This window comes from Elgaria multicarinata, chromosome 2 (genome assembly GCF_023053635.1).
Source record: "Elgaria multicarinata webbii isolate HBS135686 ecotype San Diego chromosome 2, rElgMul1.1.pri, whole genome shotgun sequence".
NCBI classification, from domain to species: Eukaryota; Metazoa; Chordata; class Lepidosauria; order Squamata; family Anguidae; genus Elgaria; species Elgaria multicarinata.
The window spans coordinates 143,326,218-143,345,024 of NC_086172.1; the positions used below are offsets into that span (position 1 = coordinate 143,326,218).

The 18,807-nt window shown below is 39.9% G+C and overlaps 1 protein-coding gene across 4 annotated transcripts in view; it reads right to left on the minus strand.

Annotated features, from left to right (window-relative positions):
• Window positions 1-18,807, minus strand: part of RALGAPA1 (Ral GTPase activating protein catalytic subunit alpha 1) — a 174,620-nt gene that overhangs the window by 133,635 nt on the left and 22,178 nt on the right. For all 4 annotated transcript variants that reach the window (XM_063117818.1, XM_063117817.1, XM_063117815.1 and 1 more), the window contains exons 9-15: window positions 16,709-16,917; window positions 12,937-13,176; window positions 10,575-10,766; window positions 6,449-6,583; window positions 4,143-4,291; window positions 2,169-2,298; window positions 766-1,003 (exon numbers count right to left, since the gene is read on the minus strand). In XM_063117818.1, the coding sequence (XP_062973888.1) occupies window positions 766-1,003; window positions 2,169-2,298; window positions 4,143-4,291; window positions 6,449-6,583; window positions 10,575-10,766; window positions 12,937-13,176; window positions 16,709-16,917 (1,293 nt within the window). The remainder of the gene's footprint in view (window positions 1-765; window positions 1,004-2,168; window positions 2,299-4,142; window positions 4,292-6,448; window positions 6,584-10,574; window positions 10,767-12,936; window positions 13,177-16,708; window positions 16,918-18,807) is intronic.

Below are 18,807 nucleotides of genomic sequence, written 5' to 3' on the forward strand. Positions count from 1 at the left end.
CCGTTTTGTCCATTTCGGTCGTGTCTGTGGCTTTGAGAGCTTTCTCTCACAAGATAGCACGTAAACGGTCCGTTCTGTTTTTCCTCGTCTGCTTGGAAAATGCCATGCAGTGTTGGCAGGCTTCTACTTTGTGGCCTTCGCCAAGCAGAGAACGCACAAGGAGTGTCCGTCGGTCGGGGGAAGTTTTGCCCCACACCTAACACATTTGCGGAATGGAGCCTTCACTGCCATGCGGCTCAGGCGCCTGCGACTGATCGTCGCTGAGGAAAAAACTAACTAACAATATATTTGATAGGAAGAAGGAAGATAAGCGAGGAAAGAAATACAGTCAAGATGGTAAAGTATTGAGAAAATTGAAGGATTTTTGAGAGAAAAAAACAGGTAAACGCTAAGAGCTTGGTTCTACAAGTCTAGGCACAATGGCGGATGACGAAGAACTGAGGTAAGGGCGGGAACCCCATGGACATGCGCGGTAGCGTGGGGGAGGTGTTCCCGCCAAAAACGTTCTACTTAGCTATAGAAGGTTCCGGTTCAGTCTCTGCGCAGGCGCAAAGCCCATATGTGTGATGCATAGAGACCACGATGAAGAAGGATAGTTTATACTGACTTTTTAAGAAATGAACTGCAAGAAAATAAAACTGACTGTCAAAACATGAATGCATCTTAATGAAGTCTTCTAGATAGTAGTGTTAAAGACCATTCAATATGTTGATTAACACACACTTTTCAAATTTAACTAGATAAATTGAATATTGTGTGCCTCACCTTTGCCTTTATGCTTCTTTTGTTTCTGCTCACTTAATTTATCCAATGGCAGGTCACCGAGATCTAAGCTGTATAAATTTCTAGCTAATACTTTTGTTAGGGTTTCCATAGTCAGTGACCATTCTGTAGCCAGTTCTTCCCAATAAGTCAATGATGACAATACTGACAGCAGGTCATCCCAAAGTTCTCTTGAGATGTACACATTTAGGTTTGCTTTGATCCAAGCTACTATTAGAGTCTAAGGAGAAACATATAAAAATTGGAAACAGAAATATTTCTTTTATAACAATGAAAGGGAAGTGCGCAACTAAAATCGTTCTCTGCCATTTTTGACTTAGCAAAAACATGATTGATTGTGCACAACATTTTGTATTCCAACAACAGCCCTTTTTTTGCGTGGAACTTTTGTGCCCATCTCTACTGAAATCTATGGAATGATATTGCGACACTGATTTTAATAGAGGTATGGAAAAATCTGATTGCGGGCACATCCTGGGATCTTGGCAGGCTCCAGAGTGCCCACGCTGCCAACCCTTGATCTACACCATTATAAATTCCATAAATTAATATTGCACTGCACAAAGAACCCTTTTTGTCTATGAGCTTTTCTATTTGAGGCTGTTAATCAGCTGGTGGTCCGCTGTATCTACTTTTGGTTTCATTGCAGAATAAAGATCCAAGCACCATACAAGGAGTGTTTTCTTTCCTGTTTTCCTTTTACATAACATCTAGATGGCACCATGGCATAGCAGAATAGTTTGAATGCACAAGAGGAAATAGTGCTTTTTTTTCCTCTTTCACAATTAAATGCCACATTTTTCCTCATGCTAAAAAAAACTCATAGAAAGTGCTGCTTAGGCACATAAAGAAAACTGGAGGGTAACTTCATTGTCTAAAGAACCGAAAAACAACTATGAGAAGGGAATGACAAACACTTGATAAATGCCTGTTGTAGAAATGCCCTGGACTGAATATGCGTCCCATGATGCTGGCAGTAACACAAAAAATACTGTATATTTAAATCGAATATATATCCCCACCTGAAGTGGCACAGTTCACAAAAGACTGTACCACATGATGTTGCAGAACATTTCCTTATAAAACAATTCTGTACAAGCGCTATTTTTACATGGAAATGAATTTAACATGCATCACTGAATATTCAGACATGCCCACTCTAAATGTTGACTTTTTAAAATAATACATTACGTGGTTTTATTAAAGCTTAAAAATTACTATCATGTCCCACCTTAGGAGAGTGTGCTCCAAAAGGCGCCTTATGAATAATGTAAATAAATAGTCATCACAGCTGAGTGAATTGTTGAACAAAAGTCAACTCAACTCAACTGAACACAACCTGATAAAACTTAGAACAATTAAAACATTAGTATTTATTAAGTTGCCTGGAAAAGAGGTCCAGCAAGCCTTCCTGCTAAAGTTGAATTCTTTCTTCCTTGATACTGTAGAAAAATCTGAGATGGTATTTTCAATACCGATTCTGTGACCCTGAGCAGCACAAGCAGCATCTGTTCCCTGCAAAGCAACATCATACTCATTATATATTTTTTTGGTTCAGACACATTTTTTTCTTAAACCTCATACCCACCCCCTTGTTTTTTTACAGTCTCAATCTGCTTTGGAGTGTCCTAACTGGTAATAAAGTTAATAATTGATTACAAAAGGACTCCAGTTAAACCTAAAATATGGATTTTACTGGTATCATATATATTTATTATTATTATTATCATCATCATCATCATCATCATCATTTATATACCGCCCCATAGCCGAAGCTCTCTGGGCGATTTACAGATTAAAGATTAAAAACATAGACTTAACACAAAAGCTTTTGGAACTTAAATTCCTCATTGGCTATCAGGAAGCCCCTGGAGGTGAAAAAAAGATGCATAGGTGAAATAGGCCTTGTTAAGACACCTTAAACTATGGCTTTAACCACAGTGGTTAAGCCAGAAAGCCAGGCTGTGTTCAGAAAACACCTTAAACCATGGCTTTAACCATGGTGAATAAAGCAAAAAACCTTATTCATCATGGTTAAAGCTGTGGTTTAAGGTGTCTTTTGAACACGGCCTGGCTTTGTGGCTTAACCACCAAGGTTAAAGCCATGGCTTAAGGTGTCTTCTGAATGGGACCAATGTGGGCTTATAATAGAGAAGAAAAAACAAAACAGAAACCACAAAAAGTAGCTAGATAACATAGTGGGTTCATAGTAAATAGCGGAAGGGACCAATAGCTTAATTAGAAATAAGGAATCAAAGTTGCAAGTTTGCACTGAGTGTTAACTCTTGTAGCAAAACAAAAACAACTTGGAGAAGTTGCCATACTTTCATTTTTTTTTATTTTTCGGGGTACACATTGGAATGCACAGGGGAAAAACAAAACCAGAAATCTAATCCAGTTGTTTTGAAAAGGTACAAACACAAAAAATTGAATCTACGATAGTCAAAACGCTAAGTTATTTTCCCTATCCTGTTCTGAGAAGTTGCTGGGTATAGAATGGAACCCATTAGCTTAGGCTTTTAGAAGTTTTAATTTCCAATTCATTTTAATTGGGGTAGATCAGATTCCAGTGAGCTTACTGAGTTAACTTTTTTTAAAAAAATGAAAGTGTAAAAGGATGGGAGAGGAAATACCATAGGACAACTGACCCCATAATTGTTGAGGAGCATATGAATTATGAAGTGGTTCTGGTTAGTAACCCCATTAGCTTTGGAGAGTCAAGCAACATTTGCACTTGAAATAATTATTTCTTAGAGCTACTTCCATAGCAAATGGAGGCTTTTTAAAAAGCCATCTTAAGTTATTGTTTGCACTGTTTGTTGTTACCTTTCCTTTGGGCTTTTTCAAAACAGAATCAAAATGAATGTTTAAGAGGATTATGAGGACCTATTTTACCCTCAGCCTCCTAACGTCCACTGGTCTAGACAAAGGAAAGATGTATCACTTTGCAGAAGTATTAACTGTTGATTGTTATTGACTATATTTATAACATCCCTCATTTTCCACACTAGAGAAAAGCCCTTGTCAAACCATGCAGACTTTATATGCTAGGAATTTAGGAGATATTGCACTATATATCCATCATATTTTTGAATATGATACAAGAACATAAGAATAGCTGTGTTGGATAGATCAAAGGCCTATCTGCTCCAGCATTCTGTTTACATAGCAGCCAACCAGATGCCTTTGGGAAGCCCACAGCGGGGGAGGAACATAATAGCACCTTCACGAGTTAGGCTGAGACATAAGGGATTTGCCAAAGACCACACAGTGAGCATCTTGGCCAAGCAGGAAAAACTCCTACACATTGTTTGGTGGGATACAAATTTAATGCATCATTAAAAGATAAAACACTTTACCAAGTCTTCTTGTCCATGGTTACTTGCACTACCATGTAACGGTAGATATTAAGAATGCGTTTACACATATCTGTATGTTCATCCAACAGAGTTTTAATCTCATTTGCTGGCTCAAGAAGAAATATATTTGAGGAATTTGTTATAAAAACCTGTGATTAAGAAGAAATAAGAACTATTAACAAGAAATCAGCTAAACTTTACATTGATTAATCATATTATTACTGCGGAAGAAATAATGTCATCAGAATTAGTTTAAAAAGTCTAATTTGGCATACCTTAATGAGTGAAAAAACACTTCAAACACAAGTACAAATCACAGAATTTTTCAAGTTCAGAATGGTCCCCTAAAAGATACTCAAGGCTTTTTGCATATATTCCATAAAGTGATACTTAACATCAATGCAAACATTAGATTTAATTTAAAATTGTCCAAGACTTTGCAGCATGCAAAAACTATGGTGGGTTTTAACATATTCTTGCTGTTACCATTGGAATAAACTGAGAGGAAAAACTTTCAGACTTACTGAGAACTCAGAAGTTAGAACCAACAGAATGCAAAGGAACATGCTCCCAAAATTACACTTTGCTCAATAAGGTTATAAATGTGTTGTGATATATTCAATAGACTATTGTAGACATAGGCTGGCACCCTGTTAACAGGGTAGGATATAAATTCAACCAATCAATAAAAAAACCAAAAAAACATGACCTGAGCCAGAGCAAATCCTTCAAGTTTATGGAGTGGTTTAGTAGATGACATGGATGACCAATTTAGCTGTTTGTCACCACCCAGTCTTAGGCCGTAGCTTGACCTAAGGCTTATCCCAGGATTGTCCTGGGGTCAAACCTGTTCATCTAAGTGCCACACAGGGCATCCAGCGCTCAAGCAGGGATGATCCTGGGATAAACCTTAGGTCTAGCTATGGCCTTAGTGGATGGCAACAATCTAGCTCATATGCTAGAATGAAGTATTCATAAGTACTATACTGTCCCACATTCTACTGCAAAATTTGGTCCATTTCATATTACAGTAGCTATTAACTGCATATGTCAGACTACAACCAAGGGATCTCCTTTAGCCTTATTCCTAGTAAGACTGAACTTTTCCAAAGGAGTAGTTCCCCGCCCCAACCATACAGCCAATTCTCCTCAGATTCAGACACAAATTTCCATGCAGTAGCATGTTATCTTAAATAAATCAAACTACGACAATTGAAAGCATTTTTGGACATGTACAGTTAGTCACTTAGAGAACAATTCTAAGTGAAAGGAGGAAAATGGCAGATCCTCATGCTGGCAGATCTTTACAACAGTATAAACAGGGCCTTGAGGATGGACATTCCCCCTGCCTGTGAAGCTCATTTCCACTGGAAAAGGGGACCTCTGCCTCAAGCCAGCAACTCCTGGAAGGCCATCTGAGGCTTTTGGGGTTGGTTGGTTAGTTACTTCTTTGGATTATGACCTTGGTTATTTTTTCCTAATTTAGTTCATATCATTCAACATATTGATAATTTGCAGTTTCTCCCTTGCCTGCACCTAATTTCACTGCTGTCCTGACCACTTACAGATAATAACTGGAATCCAAAATATGTGTGCATGAACACAGCATGTCAGCAAATCCACAGGAGTTTGCAGTTTTCCTTTTTGATGGCAGTCTCCTGCACCTCATGTCATGCTGTTTGAGGGTAGTGAATATGGTGAAGGGTCCCCCAATCTCTGCAAGTGATTTATCAGACGATGCAAGGGGCTTCTGCCATAAGAAGTGTTTGAAAAGCCCCTTCGTGGGGTAGATCACATTCTTTGGATCCCAGTTGATATTTGAAGAAGAGACTCACATAGACTTTTCATGTAGGTCTTAACCTAGACTAGTTTGGATTCTCCTGTGACATCCTGTAAAACACAATGCTATTCGGATGCATTTGTAAAAAGTTACAAATGGAAGGTTTTCAGTTGAGGAAAATCAGAAGTGGTAACTTGTGTCCTATTGACTCAGGCCTTAGCGAGACCTAAGGATTATCCCAGGCAAATGGAGGGGTCGTCCCTGCCTGCTACCAGGATCCCCTGTGTGTCATTTGGATTCACAGGTATGATCCTGTCAAACCTGGGATATAGGCCTGGTCTAGCCATGGCCTCAGTAAGCTAACTCAGCCAAAATCAAAAATATTATATTAGTACTGTACTCACTATTACTGCAAAGTAGATCCACTTTCAGAAAAAAAAGCAAACTTACGGGATGTGCAAAAGCAAATATATTGGGGAAATGCTCAATGTGAGACAGGAAAATGAAATGGAAATATATTTCTTACCTGCAGTACTGCTTGTATTCCAGCTCGTATACCTTGTTCTAAGACATCCAAGTCAGATATTTTATGGGAAACCTCTTGATAACCATTTCTTGTCCAACTTGAATTTCGAACAGGACCAGAATTACCCATATTTTCCTAAAAGATACATAAGGGATTACTATCTTCTAAATTTTCATAGATATGTATGTTATTTATTAAAACATCTGTATCCCATCCTATATCACTGAGATCTCAGGGCGGCATACAGATAAAAACGATTCAAGCAGTATAAAACAATAAATATTTTACACAGCTAAAAATGTATTAAACCATTAACAAAGTAATACCAGTAAAAAAAAAAAAAACAGTAAAACATGATACGGTTTAAGTCTCACAAATATGTGCAAATGGGAGATGCTGATGTGGTTCCTATCCTCAATCCTAGAGCTGTGGTGAATGTGTATAGCCTTTTAAAGAAAGTGAAAATACCAATGACCAACTTTTTGGAGGTAGAGCAGGAAGCTGGATTTAATTGCATGTCTTTTCCTTTCCTGCCAAAGAAGTGACTGTTGAGATGATAACTTTTTTTCTTTTCTTTTAAGAAAGGCTACACTTATACAGTCCCCACTGCATTCTCTCTGTTCGACCAGAGCCAAATACAGGAATCCTTACTCCCAATTCCTGGTTGTTGTTGCTTTTTAAAAGGCATTGCATTATTCATTCTTTTGGGAAAAAATACTTTCCCTTATTATAAGGCAGAGCCAAAACCAACTCTGATTCCAATGGGAGGAGCACACTGTCCTCCCAGATTTGAATTAAGAAGAACAGAAACCCCTTAACTTTTGAATCAGCATTTAATGAAAGCACCAGCATGGCTACTCTACAGGCCTCTTCTAGGGGGATTTTCAGAGAACTGTATTAGTCTGTTGCAGCCATGCCAGGATGCCAGTGTAATCACCAACAGCTTTGTGAATAGCCACTATTATTATGTAATTATCACTGTCTGTACTTCCTGCATTTCATTTCCCTCAGACCCTACTGTTTATAATCTACCCTGTCCCACACCATGTATACATATATCTAACCAAGGACAACATTCCATGCATTTGATGAAGTGGACTGTAGTTCACAAAAGCTCATGCCATAATAGATCTGTTAAATCTTTAAGGTACCACAAGACTATCTGTTGTTTCTTCTAGGGGGAAAGTCCCTCAGCATGTTACTGCGGCCATGATTGATTCATTCACTGTTGTATATTTTCCATAAAGTTTGATCACACCAACACTATGCATTATCTGAGCCATCTACAGTTTCTTTCTCTCTCACACACATACATTTAAATATAACTATTAGAATATGATGAGAACTTCTAACAATCTTATGGTTAGTCACATCTAAATAGAATAAAAGCACCCCTTTTTCTGTTTATTATAAACAAGGCCTGGATAAAAGAAAGGCAGCACCAGCTTCTGAAATCTATGAAACTTGGGGTTAGGGTTATGCATGAGCAATACATTTTGGTCTATGGATACCCATCATTGTGAAACTGCACAGATGTGCATGAATGTCTCTGGTCAGTTCCTTACCCCTTCATGTTCATCCCCAACTGAACATGTACACGTAAACTATACTGCTCACATTTATTCTGAATTGCCTTAACCATGCCTTCCTTCTGTATCTCAACCCCCTGCTAATTGCTCATTCTTGACAGTAAATTCCTCAGGGCATAGACCTGTTTATATTAATCTGTAAAGCACCACATACACTGATGGCACTATCTCGGCCAAACTGATGGCTGGGGCACCATGCAAAAGGTTCAAATGGTCTCCTGCCCGCCAAGGTTATCAAGACCTGGTTGAAGTTCCACATATGGAACCAATTCACCACTAGTAGACCAATAAATCTCAGGAATCTACAAATTTGGGGATTACAGGTTTACTTCCCCAAATACTATTTAGGGCTTCCACCACTATGTAAAGCTGCCTTGAGTCCCAGTATTGGGGAAAAGGTGGATAATAATAATATTCTATAATCTATATAAATAAAAATGTAAATGTTCGTTCGAAACAGACGTTATATCTCCGAAAGTTCTTCACCGATTGCTTTGAAGTTTTGACACAACGTTGCATTCGGATACGCGAGCGTTGTTATGTAACTATGTTCTATATGGGGTCAAAGGTTTGTCTTAAAATTGAAGAAATAGGCCTCCTCAAAACCAGTCCTGCTGATCATTGTGACATCGCCAACCAGTAGGCCAATCCACTGCCTCTGTCTCCTCTCCTATTTGCATGTTCTCTCACAATTGGCTGAGTGAATATAGATGTCACACCTGTGACAGTTACACGTTCTGAAGAAAGGTAACTGCCAGGAGTTTCCACTAACCTCCTCACCATAAAAACATCCTTTTTTAAAAACCAAATCATCTGCTTTACTTCATCCAAATAATGCCTCGCAGAAGATCACACTTAGGTCGTCGTACTCGCAGAGCAGAAGTTATCATGTTGCGAAATATCAACCAGCCAAAGCTTTGCAACGGCACGCGGCTTGCAGTAAAAAAAATTACTGAGCAACGTCATAGAAGCAACAATCTTGACAGGACCTTTCAAAGGTGAAGATGTCCTCATTCCTCGCATTCCTATGATTCCAACAGATATGCCATTTCAATTTAAGAGATTGCAATTCCCAATTTGATTGGCATTTGCAATCACCATCAACAAAGCTCAGGGGCAATCTTTAGAATTGTGCGGTTTAGATCTAGACACAAATTGCTTCTCACATGGACAATTATATGTTGCGTGTTCTAGAGTCGGCAAACCAGACAATCTCTATATCTACACAGACAATGGAACAACTAAAAATATTGTATATCCACAAGCATTGTGAAATTAAACATATTAGAAACATCCGCTTTGTCTTTTCTTTCTTTTCAATTTAACCAGACTGAGCCACAGCAACGCGTGGCAGGGTACAGCTAATAATAATAATAATAATAATAATAATAATAATAATAATAATAATAATAATTTGTTCTGCCCTTCTTCAAGAATTTAAATTCCTGTATATATCATGTCTTTCTTCCCTGGAGCCTTTACTTACTGAACTATGAAAAATAGACCTTCCATGTCGTGCCATGTATTTTCTTTTTTCAACGCAGACACCTCAATCAGCATTGCTCAGCCTCCACACTTGATCTCTAAAGCTTGGAATATTTATCTAATAATCTTTTGACTCGGCAATTTGGAAGGGCCTGCTTTACCCAAAGGTCTGAGCTTCTGTTGGCAAGTGGGATGCCTAGGACTGGGAGGTCTGGCAACCTTTACTGCAGCCTAACCTGCTTTTGCTGCCATCTTTGTTCCCACCAACCTGAAAACAGACTTTGGGCATATGGAGAAAAGTCTGTCCTCTCAGCAGAGAATTAACTGATCAAGCCTTCTTGAGGTATTTTTCTCTATGTGCCACTCTCCATTATCTTGGCAATGGGAAGTTTCAAAGGAGGAGACCACCAATGCTCTGTAGTAGTAGGATGCACCACTGCCTCTTCCTTGCCTCCCTCTCCAGTCTTCCAGACCCTTATCAAGGTGACTGGTGTGAGAGGAAGAATTTGCCTAGCTAGCTGAGATAAAATGAAACTAAAATGGAAAGAAATTGAATGCACCTGACAGCTGAAAGTACTTGAAAAACTGCTTCTAAGTCATCAAGCAGGGCCATTCTAGGCTCCCATTCCTTTGGAGTCAGTCAATAGAGGTTTGACTATGCCTAAGTGCCAAGGCGTGTGCTTTACAGATGATAAAGAATGCCTATAAACACCATGAGGTAAAAAAAAAAGTGGGTAACAATGGTGCAGCTTGATTCCCAGCATGTGTAATAAAGTGAAAGTACACTTAATCCAGATAAACATTAAAAGCAGTATCTGTTTAGAAAGTCATAACCAAAAAGTGCTTTGTCGAATTTCCTTTGATGTATCCTAGCATATTTAAAGTAAATCAAATGCAGGTTAAATTCCATAGTTTTAAACAAACATTTCAGTATCCCTTATTTCACTTTTCTAATATATGCAATGAAATAAAATGCTGTTATATGGATAAGGACACTTGGTACTTGGAAACAGAGAAAACAAATTAATTAACTTGAAGGAATTCTCATATACCTCCTCCCTTTCTTTTCCCTTCTCTGTTGAATTATGTTCTACAATGTTCTCATCACCATCTATGTTTGTAGATGCCACAATTTCTTCTGGTTCTTTCATAAATAAGGGCTTCTCTTCTTGTTGTATCCACTCTTGGTATACTTTTACCACTTTCCTCATGGCTGCTGCTTCGCATATTGGCAGTAAAAATGCCTAGCAGGGAAAAAGGCTCATGGTATTTATTATGAAACATAGTGCTTCCTGCTACAATTATAGGTTTCATGCATTTTGTCTTGAAGGACTGACTTAAAAAGCTCCCAACTGATTATATTTTCATTCTAAGTTTAGATTGGAAAGAATATAGGACCATCCAATCTGCTTCTGAAGCTACAGTCAAAGGCAAGAAGGAAAAACGCAAAAACCATGTGGCTTCAGGAGTACAGAACATAAGTTGCAAATATGGACTGTTACCCAGTCTGCCAAATGGTCCTTAGAGCATCCTTTTGTGAGAGCTGCTAGGAATCTCGGAGCAATGTAACCAGAACAGACAAATTAGTCAGGTGAGCTTAATTGAAAGCTAGCAAGACTACATGGAAAATTCCTGACATTTGCACATAAATCTGCACCTTGTTACCTGCAAATGCTTATGTGCAGTATTTGAAGTTCAAGTTACATGTCATGCAAATGATTCTGTGCATACATGGACATGTTATAATGGGGACATTCTTTAAAATGTTAATTTAAGGCTTCTAAATAAACACTTGCCTACTTGCCTGTGACAAGTAGTCTCAGGATGAGCAAGATAGACAACTTTATACACAGAAGCTGAGGCGGGCAAGGTGGGGCATTTTCTGGGGCCCAAGGATTGGCAAAAGGCTCACTGCTGACTGGAGAGTGCCACAGCCTTTGCTCTGCTAACACAAAGATGGATTCTATTGATGTGCACTAGGGTGAGGAATCCCCCAATGTTCCTCTGCTGTTGCTACTGCAGTGCTTCAAAGGACAGATTGGGACCACAGAGGGGCATAGCACTATGGCAGGGGGTGATTTCTTTGTCTTCAAAAAACATACTGGCGTTTGTTTCCTTATTTTCCCCTGGATCATTTGGCTAAAAGAATGCATGTTTTTCTTGCTGGATTCCCTTAAATAAAATTTTAGGTTTCTAGTATTGGTGCATGTGCATCGGTGGCAAAGTGATGCCAGGAAAGAGTTACCTTAACTTGCTTTCTAGAAGAGCAACCTTATTGGTTGTACTAAAAACTGAAAAGACTTTGGTAGGAGCTTAAAGACTAAGGTTGTGGTGGTAAAGGTGTTTCAAAAATAAGACCCTGTTTCATCACACATATGAAGTGCATATTAAAGATTTTGAATACACACACACACACACACACAGAGGTCCAGTGGGAAAGGGGAATTCATGAGCCTGGATCCCATTTTTCTAGATTGTTGATATGACTCAGATTACTTTAACTATCAACCTACTTGCCCATGCCAATCATTTTTTGTTGGCTAGTATCTTCTATGGACTTATGTATTTACAACATTTGTACACTGTTCCTAAAGATAAAAGATCTTTGTATAAAAGATACAAAACAGGATAAAAAAATAAAACACCATTTGTTTGTTTAACCTGAAGTTGATGTTTATTGTGAGCTACTTTGGCACAGTTTACCATGAAAAAGTGGCATATCAATAAACTCAACTAAGCTGAACATCTGGTTATAAGCATTATAAGGCACATTCTAAGACTAACTAGTAGCCTAAAGCTACAACTGTGAATGGCATGTGCACATTAGACCTCAACATCCTAAGGATTCTAATTCAGCATGCAGCATATTACTGAAATTTCTGTACACCTAAACCAATTTAGAAAACGACTTTTCTAATCAAAAGTAAAAGTGCAGTGTGTCCTGCAGCCTCTATCAGGACTGCTCCTGTTCAGTGCTCAAGCTTGCCTAAACAAGCGGTTTTGTAGAGCTGTTTGGGAAGGATTGCACAGAACACTCAGTTTTACCAGGCTGTTTGAGGGGTTTCCCCTCAGCTGCTTCACTTCAACTCATGAAGCTTGTAATGCTTTCTAAGAGTGACAATTATAACCAGCAGATAAAATATTCATAGAGATTTCATGAAATCACATCAGTTCAGCCAACAGAAACCAGAGGATTCATCACTACCACAAACACCAATCACTATAAAACCTCTTAGCTTATTACCACAGAGACTACTGAAACCTACAATTTTGCCTCTGGCCTACATATTATCTTGGGAGTACAACTGAATCAATGATGTGTACAGTATGCGTAGCATGAAGCAAATGTAGAGAAATTCCAAAATCACATTTACCCAAACGAAAACATTTTTCAGAAATAGAGGAATTATTTACCTGACGAAAGATTTCTGTAAGAAAGTTAACATTACTTCTTTTAGAAGAGAAAACTCTGCGGACTATTTCTATATCTGTAAGATGTTCTTCATCAATACTGCAAAGGCTGGAGGAACTAGGTTCTCTTTCTGTTAGTGTGCTTGTGTTAGAATGAGACTGTTCTGGCTCTGTATTTCTATCAGGTCTATCAGTATTGTCATTTCTGCTGTCTTCTCTAGATGCCAGGCTAGCAGCTGCTCGCTGGAACCAGAAAGAAAGAGACAAATACGCAAGCTGGTTAGCTTTTGCTGTGACAATGCAAACAGTATACTGCAGAGAGTAGATGTAGTATGATGCAAGGACTAGAGCAAGGGTGTTAAACCTCTTTCTGCCTGAGGACCAACTGCATTGTGAAAAGCCCTTGGGGGCTCCATTCCATTGTTGGGTGGGGACAAATGGAAAAGGTGGGGGGAGAATACCACCATACTTAACTTAGAACTATTACTGCCAATAACAAAGCCTTAGGAGAGGCACTCCCACTTTTTAGAATGGGAGGAAATGTACAAAAGCCAGGAAACTATCAGACGATCAGCATTTAGGGGAAAGGATGGCATGTAATTCAGGGGAACCGTTGGGTTGGACTGGGACTCCAGGAGGACCTGTTTTGATCCCCAAGTGTAAGGTCTACACCCCTGGACTAGAGTGTGAACTAAGAAGTTTAAGTCCCTCAAACAGCAAGTATAGTGCAGAGGCTAAATGTATGAGGTATGAGCCAGTTTCCAGCTCAAATCTCACCTCAAGGATGAATTTATGAGAGGGCCTTAATCAAGCCCTCTTCTCTCAACATCAACCCCCACCCCTCTCAAGTTTGGAACATGGGGAAAATAAATACTGACCTACATTGCAACAACCCTGCAAGGTTTACTGAGATAATGGTACTGATGTGCTCTGAACACTCTAAAGTGCTATATAAAAGCTATGATTATCCCTGCTGCCTCCAAAGTGGCATTCTGTGATTCCCACAGGGCAGAATTGGGTGGCTCTTCCTCCGACAATGAATTTTTCTTCTTGAATATTTGTCATAAGAAAACCTGCATTCTGAGTGGCGGAAGCTTCACTTTCACTTCACTTCCAAGGGGGAAAGGAGATATATAAATGAAATAAAAAAGATACAAATATGTCATCACCGCAACCCTGGGCATACCCAACTTGGGGAAGAGTATTTGTCTCAGATGTTATGCTGAATTTGCCTTTGAAACACAGCACAAGGTCAAGAAGGATTCCCATCTCCTTCCCCAGCTTCAAGGTGAGAAAGAAGTCAGAGGATCCTCTTTGTAGCTACCACAGAAGCACAGAGCAACAGTTGGGACAAATCCCCTGCCCTCCTCTCCAACTCCAAGCTCAGGAGAAAGATAAACTCATCATACTCTCAGGAAGGGGGTGGGATACACTAGAGGGACATTTACTATTTATTTATTTATTTATTTATTTATTTATTTATTACATTTTTATACCGCCCAATAGCCGAAGCTCTCTGGGCGGTTCACAAAAATTAAAACCACAATAAAACAACCGACAGGTTAAAAGCACAAATACAAAATACAATATAAAAAGCACAACCAGGATAAAACCACGCAGCAAAATTGATATAAGATTAAAAAACAGAGTTAAAAGAGTAAAATTTAAATTTAAGTTAAAATTAAGTGTTAAAATACTGAGTGAATAAAAAGGTCTTCAGCTGGCGACGAAAGGAGTACCATGTAGGCGCCAGGCGGACCTCTCTGGGGAGCTCATTCCACAACCGGGGTGCCACAGCGGAGAAAGCCCTCCTCCTAGAGCCACCTGCCTCACTTCCTTTGGCAGGGGCTCTCGGAGAAGGGCCCCTGTAGATGATCTTAAGGTCCGGGCAGGTACATATGGGAGGAGGCGTTCCTTCAAATAACCTGGCCCCAAACCGTTTAGGGCTTTAAATGTCAATACCAGCACTTTGAATCGGGCCCGGACCTGGACTGGCAGCCAATGAAGTTGTAAAAGGACTGGCGTAATGTGATCTCGGCGGCCAGTCCCTGTTAGTAAACGGGCTGCCCTGTTTTGTACCAGCTGAAGCTTCCGGACCGTTTTCAAAGGCAGCCCCACGTATAACGCATTGCAGTAATCCAAACGAGAGGTTATCAGAGCATGGATAACTGTAGCTAGGCTATCTCTGTCCATATAAGGGCGTAGTTGGTATATCAACCTAAGCTGATAAAAGGTGCTCTTTGCCACTGAGTTCACCTGTGCCTCAAGTGACAGTTCTGGATCCAAGAGCACCCCCAAACTACGGACCCGATCCTTTAGGGAGAGTGCAACCCCATCCAGGACAGGGCAAACATCACCTCGCCGGACTGATGAACCACCCGCTAAAAGTATCTCCGTCTTGTCTGGATTGAGTCTCAGTTTGTTAGCCCTCATCCAGTCCATTACCGTGCCCAGGCACTGGTTCAGAACAATCACTGCCTCACCTGGGTTTGATGAAAAGGAAAGGTAGAGCTGGGTATCATCCGCATATTGATGACACCTCAGTCCACATCCCAGCGGCTTCATGTATATGTTAAACAGCATAGGGGATAAAATAGAGCCCTGTGGAACCCTATGGCTTAGGAGCCATGGCACAGAGCAATAATCCCCCAGCACCACCTTCTGGAATCGGCCATCCAAGTAGGAGCGGAACCACTGCAACGCAGTACCTCCAACTCCCAGCTCAGACAACCTATCCAGAAGGATACCATGGTATCGAAGGCCGCTGAGAGGTCCAGGAGAACCAACAGGGTCGCACTCCCCCTGTCTCTCTCCCAGCAGAGGTCATTCCACAGGGCAACCAAGGCAGTTTCCGTTCCAAAACCAAGCCTGAAACCTGATTGAAATGGATCTAGATAATCCGTTTCATTCAAGAGTGCCTGGAGTTGTCCTGCAACCACCCGCTCAAGCACCTTGCCCAGGAAAGGGATATTAGCCACCAGCCTGTAGTTGTTAATATCCTCCGGGTCCAGATTAGGCTTCTTCAGGAGTGGTCTAATTACCGCCTCTTTTAAAGAAGCCGGCACCACTCCCTCTCTCAAGGAGGCATTTACAACCTCCTGGACCCAGCCGGCGATCCTCTCCTTATTTGATGTAATGAGCCACGAGAGGCAAGAGTCAAGCACACAGGTGGTCGACCAGATTTGGCCAAGCACCTTGTCCACATCCTCGGGCCTCAAGTGAATTTGCGATGGATCTCTGTCACAGCTGCTGGAAGACTGATGGATTGCCAAATAGCAGTGTGCAGGACAGACCTAGCTTCAAGTACCTGCTCAGCCACATAAACCTTGGGTGAACTTGGTCCAGTCATTCTGCCTAGATCAGGCTGGGCAACATGCCTTTCCCCCAATTCTAAAAAAATAGGTGGGTGAGTGGCATTTGTAGCAGCTACAGGGAGCCAGAAAGATTACATTTGGCTTGAAAACAAGTTAAATGTAACCAATGAAATGTTCTGCAGCAGTTTGCTGCCAAATTTCAGTGATTTGGGCATTTTGGGGGGGGGTACCCCATGGACAATGGCCTATGCCAGCTGCTGCAGGGGGTGGAAATGGCCCCAAACCTACAGAAAGTTGCCCACCCCATGCCCAGATCCACCTCACAGGAATGCTGTGAGAATAAGAGTGAAGACTACACCAACTAGTGGTCCTTGGAAGAAGAGTGAGACAAAAATGAATTACAGCAGGAGGATCTGCCTCTTCCCTACTCAGTCCCACCAATAACATCTGCTTGGCTCTACCTGAATATTCTTTGGCACGGTTTCACCTTCCATTCCAGGAATCTGAGGTCCTGTGTGTGGTTTTGGCTCAAGCCAGAAAGACACCAACCATCGGATGACAATAACGCGAGCTTTAAGGAAAGGTTCCTTTGTGCAATATATTGCTTCATTGGTTTCAGCATCTTTCTTTATCATTACATAATGTGGCTTTGGTCTCATCTGTGGTATCTCTGTAAGAAAGAAAACAATTTCTACATATTAAGAGGAAAACAGGTATCCGATCAAAGCTGAGGCACTAATTTTGAACTGCTGGATACCTAAATATTACTAAAAATGAAGATCCCTTATTAGTCCCTGATTTGAAATGGAGGAAGTTTCTCAGTAATAATCCAACTACTATTCTTTCACTAAACACAACAATGACCAGCATTTAGTTTAGAATTACTTAACACTGAAAAGCTTGTTTTCAAGTTTACTTGAAATTTATAGAGTAACTAAACGCTAGAAATTTATAGTAATTCCTTTTATTAAAAAGGTTAAGCACAACACAGCTAGATACTACATTTCAGTAGCGTCCAGTGTAAGCTCTATCTTTTACAATGAAACAAATCCATACTAAAAACCAGTAACAGAGCGCCATATACCTCAAATGGTTTAACAGAATTGATACAAATTATGGAAATATATGTTTACACTGCAATCCTATGCACAAATACTTGGCAGTAAGTCCCAGTGAACATAATGGGGTTTACTTCTGAGTAGAGATGCAGAGAATTGCACTGTCAGTCAAGTATGAGCAAATCATTTTCTCTGTTTTTAAAATATAAAACACGGCTATAAACATTCCATGTTAATTTCAAGACCAACCATACAACTACACGAACAAGGAAGGGCCTTTAAAATAAGTGAGGAAAATGTAGCAAAGCAAATTGAAGCTGCAATTCTACGCTAGAGATGTGAAGGCCCGGAAAAAACCCAGAAAAACAAAAAACAAAAACATTTTTTTCCGAAGCCTTTTTGGGGTTTTTTCCGAAAAATTGAAAAAAATGAAGAAATGGATTATGGGATGTTTATTTTAGCATGATGAATAAAATATTTAAGACAAGGTGTTCAGATATTTACTTCTCCAAATGATTTCTAAAAACTATGTACTGCATCAGCATATTCATTGAATCTTGTTCTCTCCCCCCCACATCCCCTTTTATGGGAATGTGTGCTTTATGTCGGCTTGACACTGTGGAGGACTAGCGACGACATAAATAATTTTCTTTGTCACCAATGTTGATGATTTCTTCTGTTGTTGTTTCTTTAAATTGTTTTTTGTCTCCTCCTCATAAACTGGCAAAACCAAAGAAGTTCCTTACAGTTCAGGTGTTCCTAACAGCTCAAGGAGCTTGTAGCTCCATTTGTTACCAAAAGAAGTTAAAAAAGTAAAAAAGTAAATTCAATTTGTAATAATTGTTTGAAAACACTGTACTTTTAATATACCAAATGTAATAATTTTATGCCAAACCAACTTGGACATAATTACATTTTATGTTCCTAAAGTAACAAAGTGATTTTCAATCTGTAAAAAGCGCTAATATTGCATTATTTCAATTTTTCCAAAAATTTCTGTTTCTGGGTACATCGTAAGATTATAGGTGCTTCTGTGATCTCTAACACAGTATCCAATGGGACTCTGCCGATTCTCTTCCACCCCACCAACTGCGCTGCTGCCTCCTTCCAGAAATGAGCATTTCTGCTTGTTTTGGGGCTTTCCATAGAAAGCACTAAATCTCTCTTGAGTAAGCAGCGGGTCCTACTCGTGTAACACAGTTGGTTCCAGTACTGATGCAACAGAATTGATAGGGCGGGAAAGAATCAGGGGCAGCATAAGTACCTGTCGGATACTCCCCACCATAATAAACCTGTGTAACAAAGTAGATATGAATTATATCACCTACTGGTCTTGTATTAAAAATATCAGGTTGCTTAGGTCCTCTATCAAGCAAAACCAAATACAAACATTAGGCAGACAAAGGAGAATTTACTCAAACACAGACAGAAACAGCCTGGCTTAAGGAGCATATTTTTTTCTATACAGTAAGCCTATGCGGCAGAGTCTTGCTATTTACTGT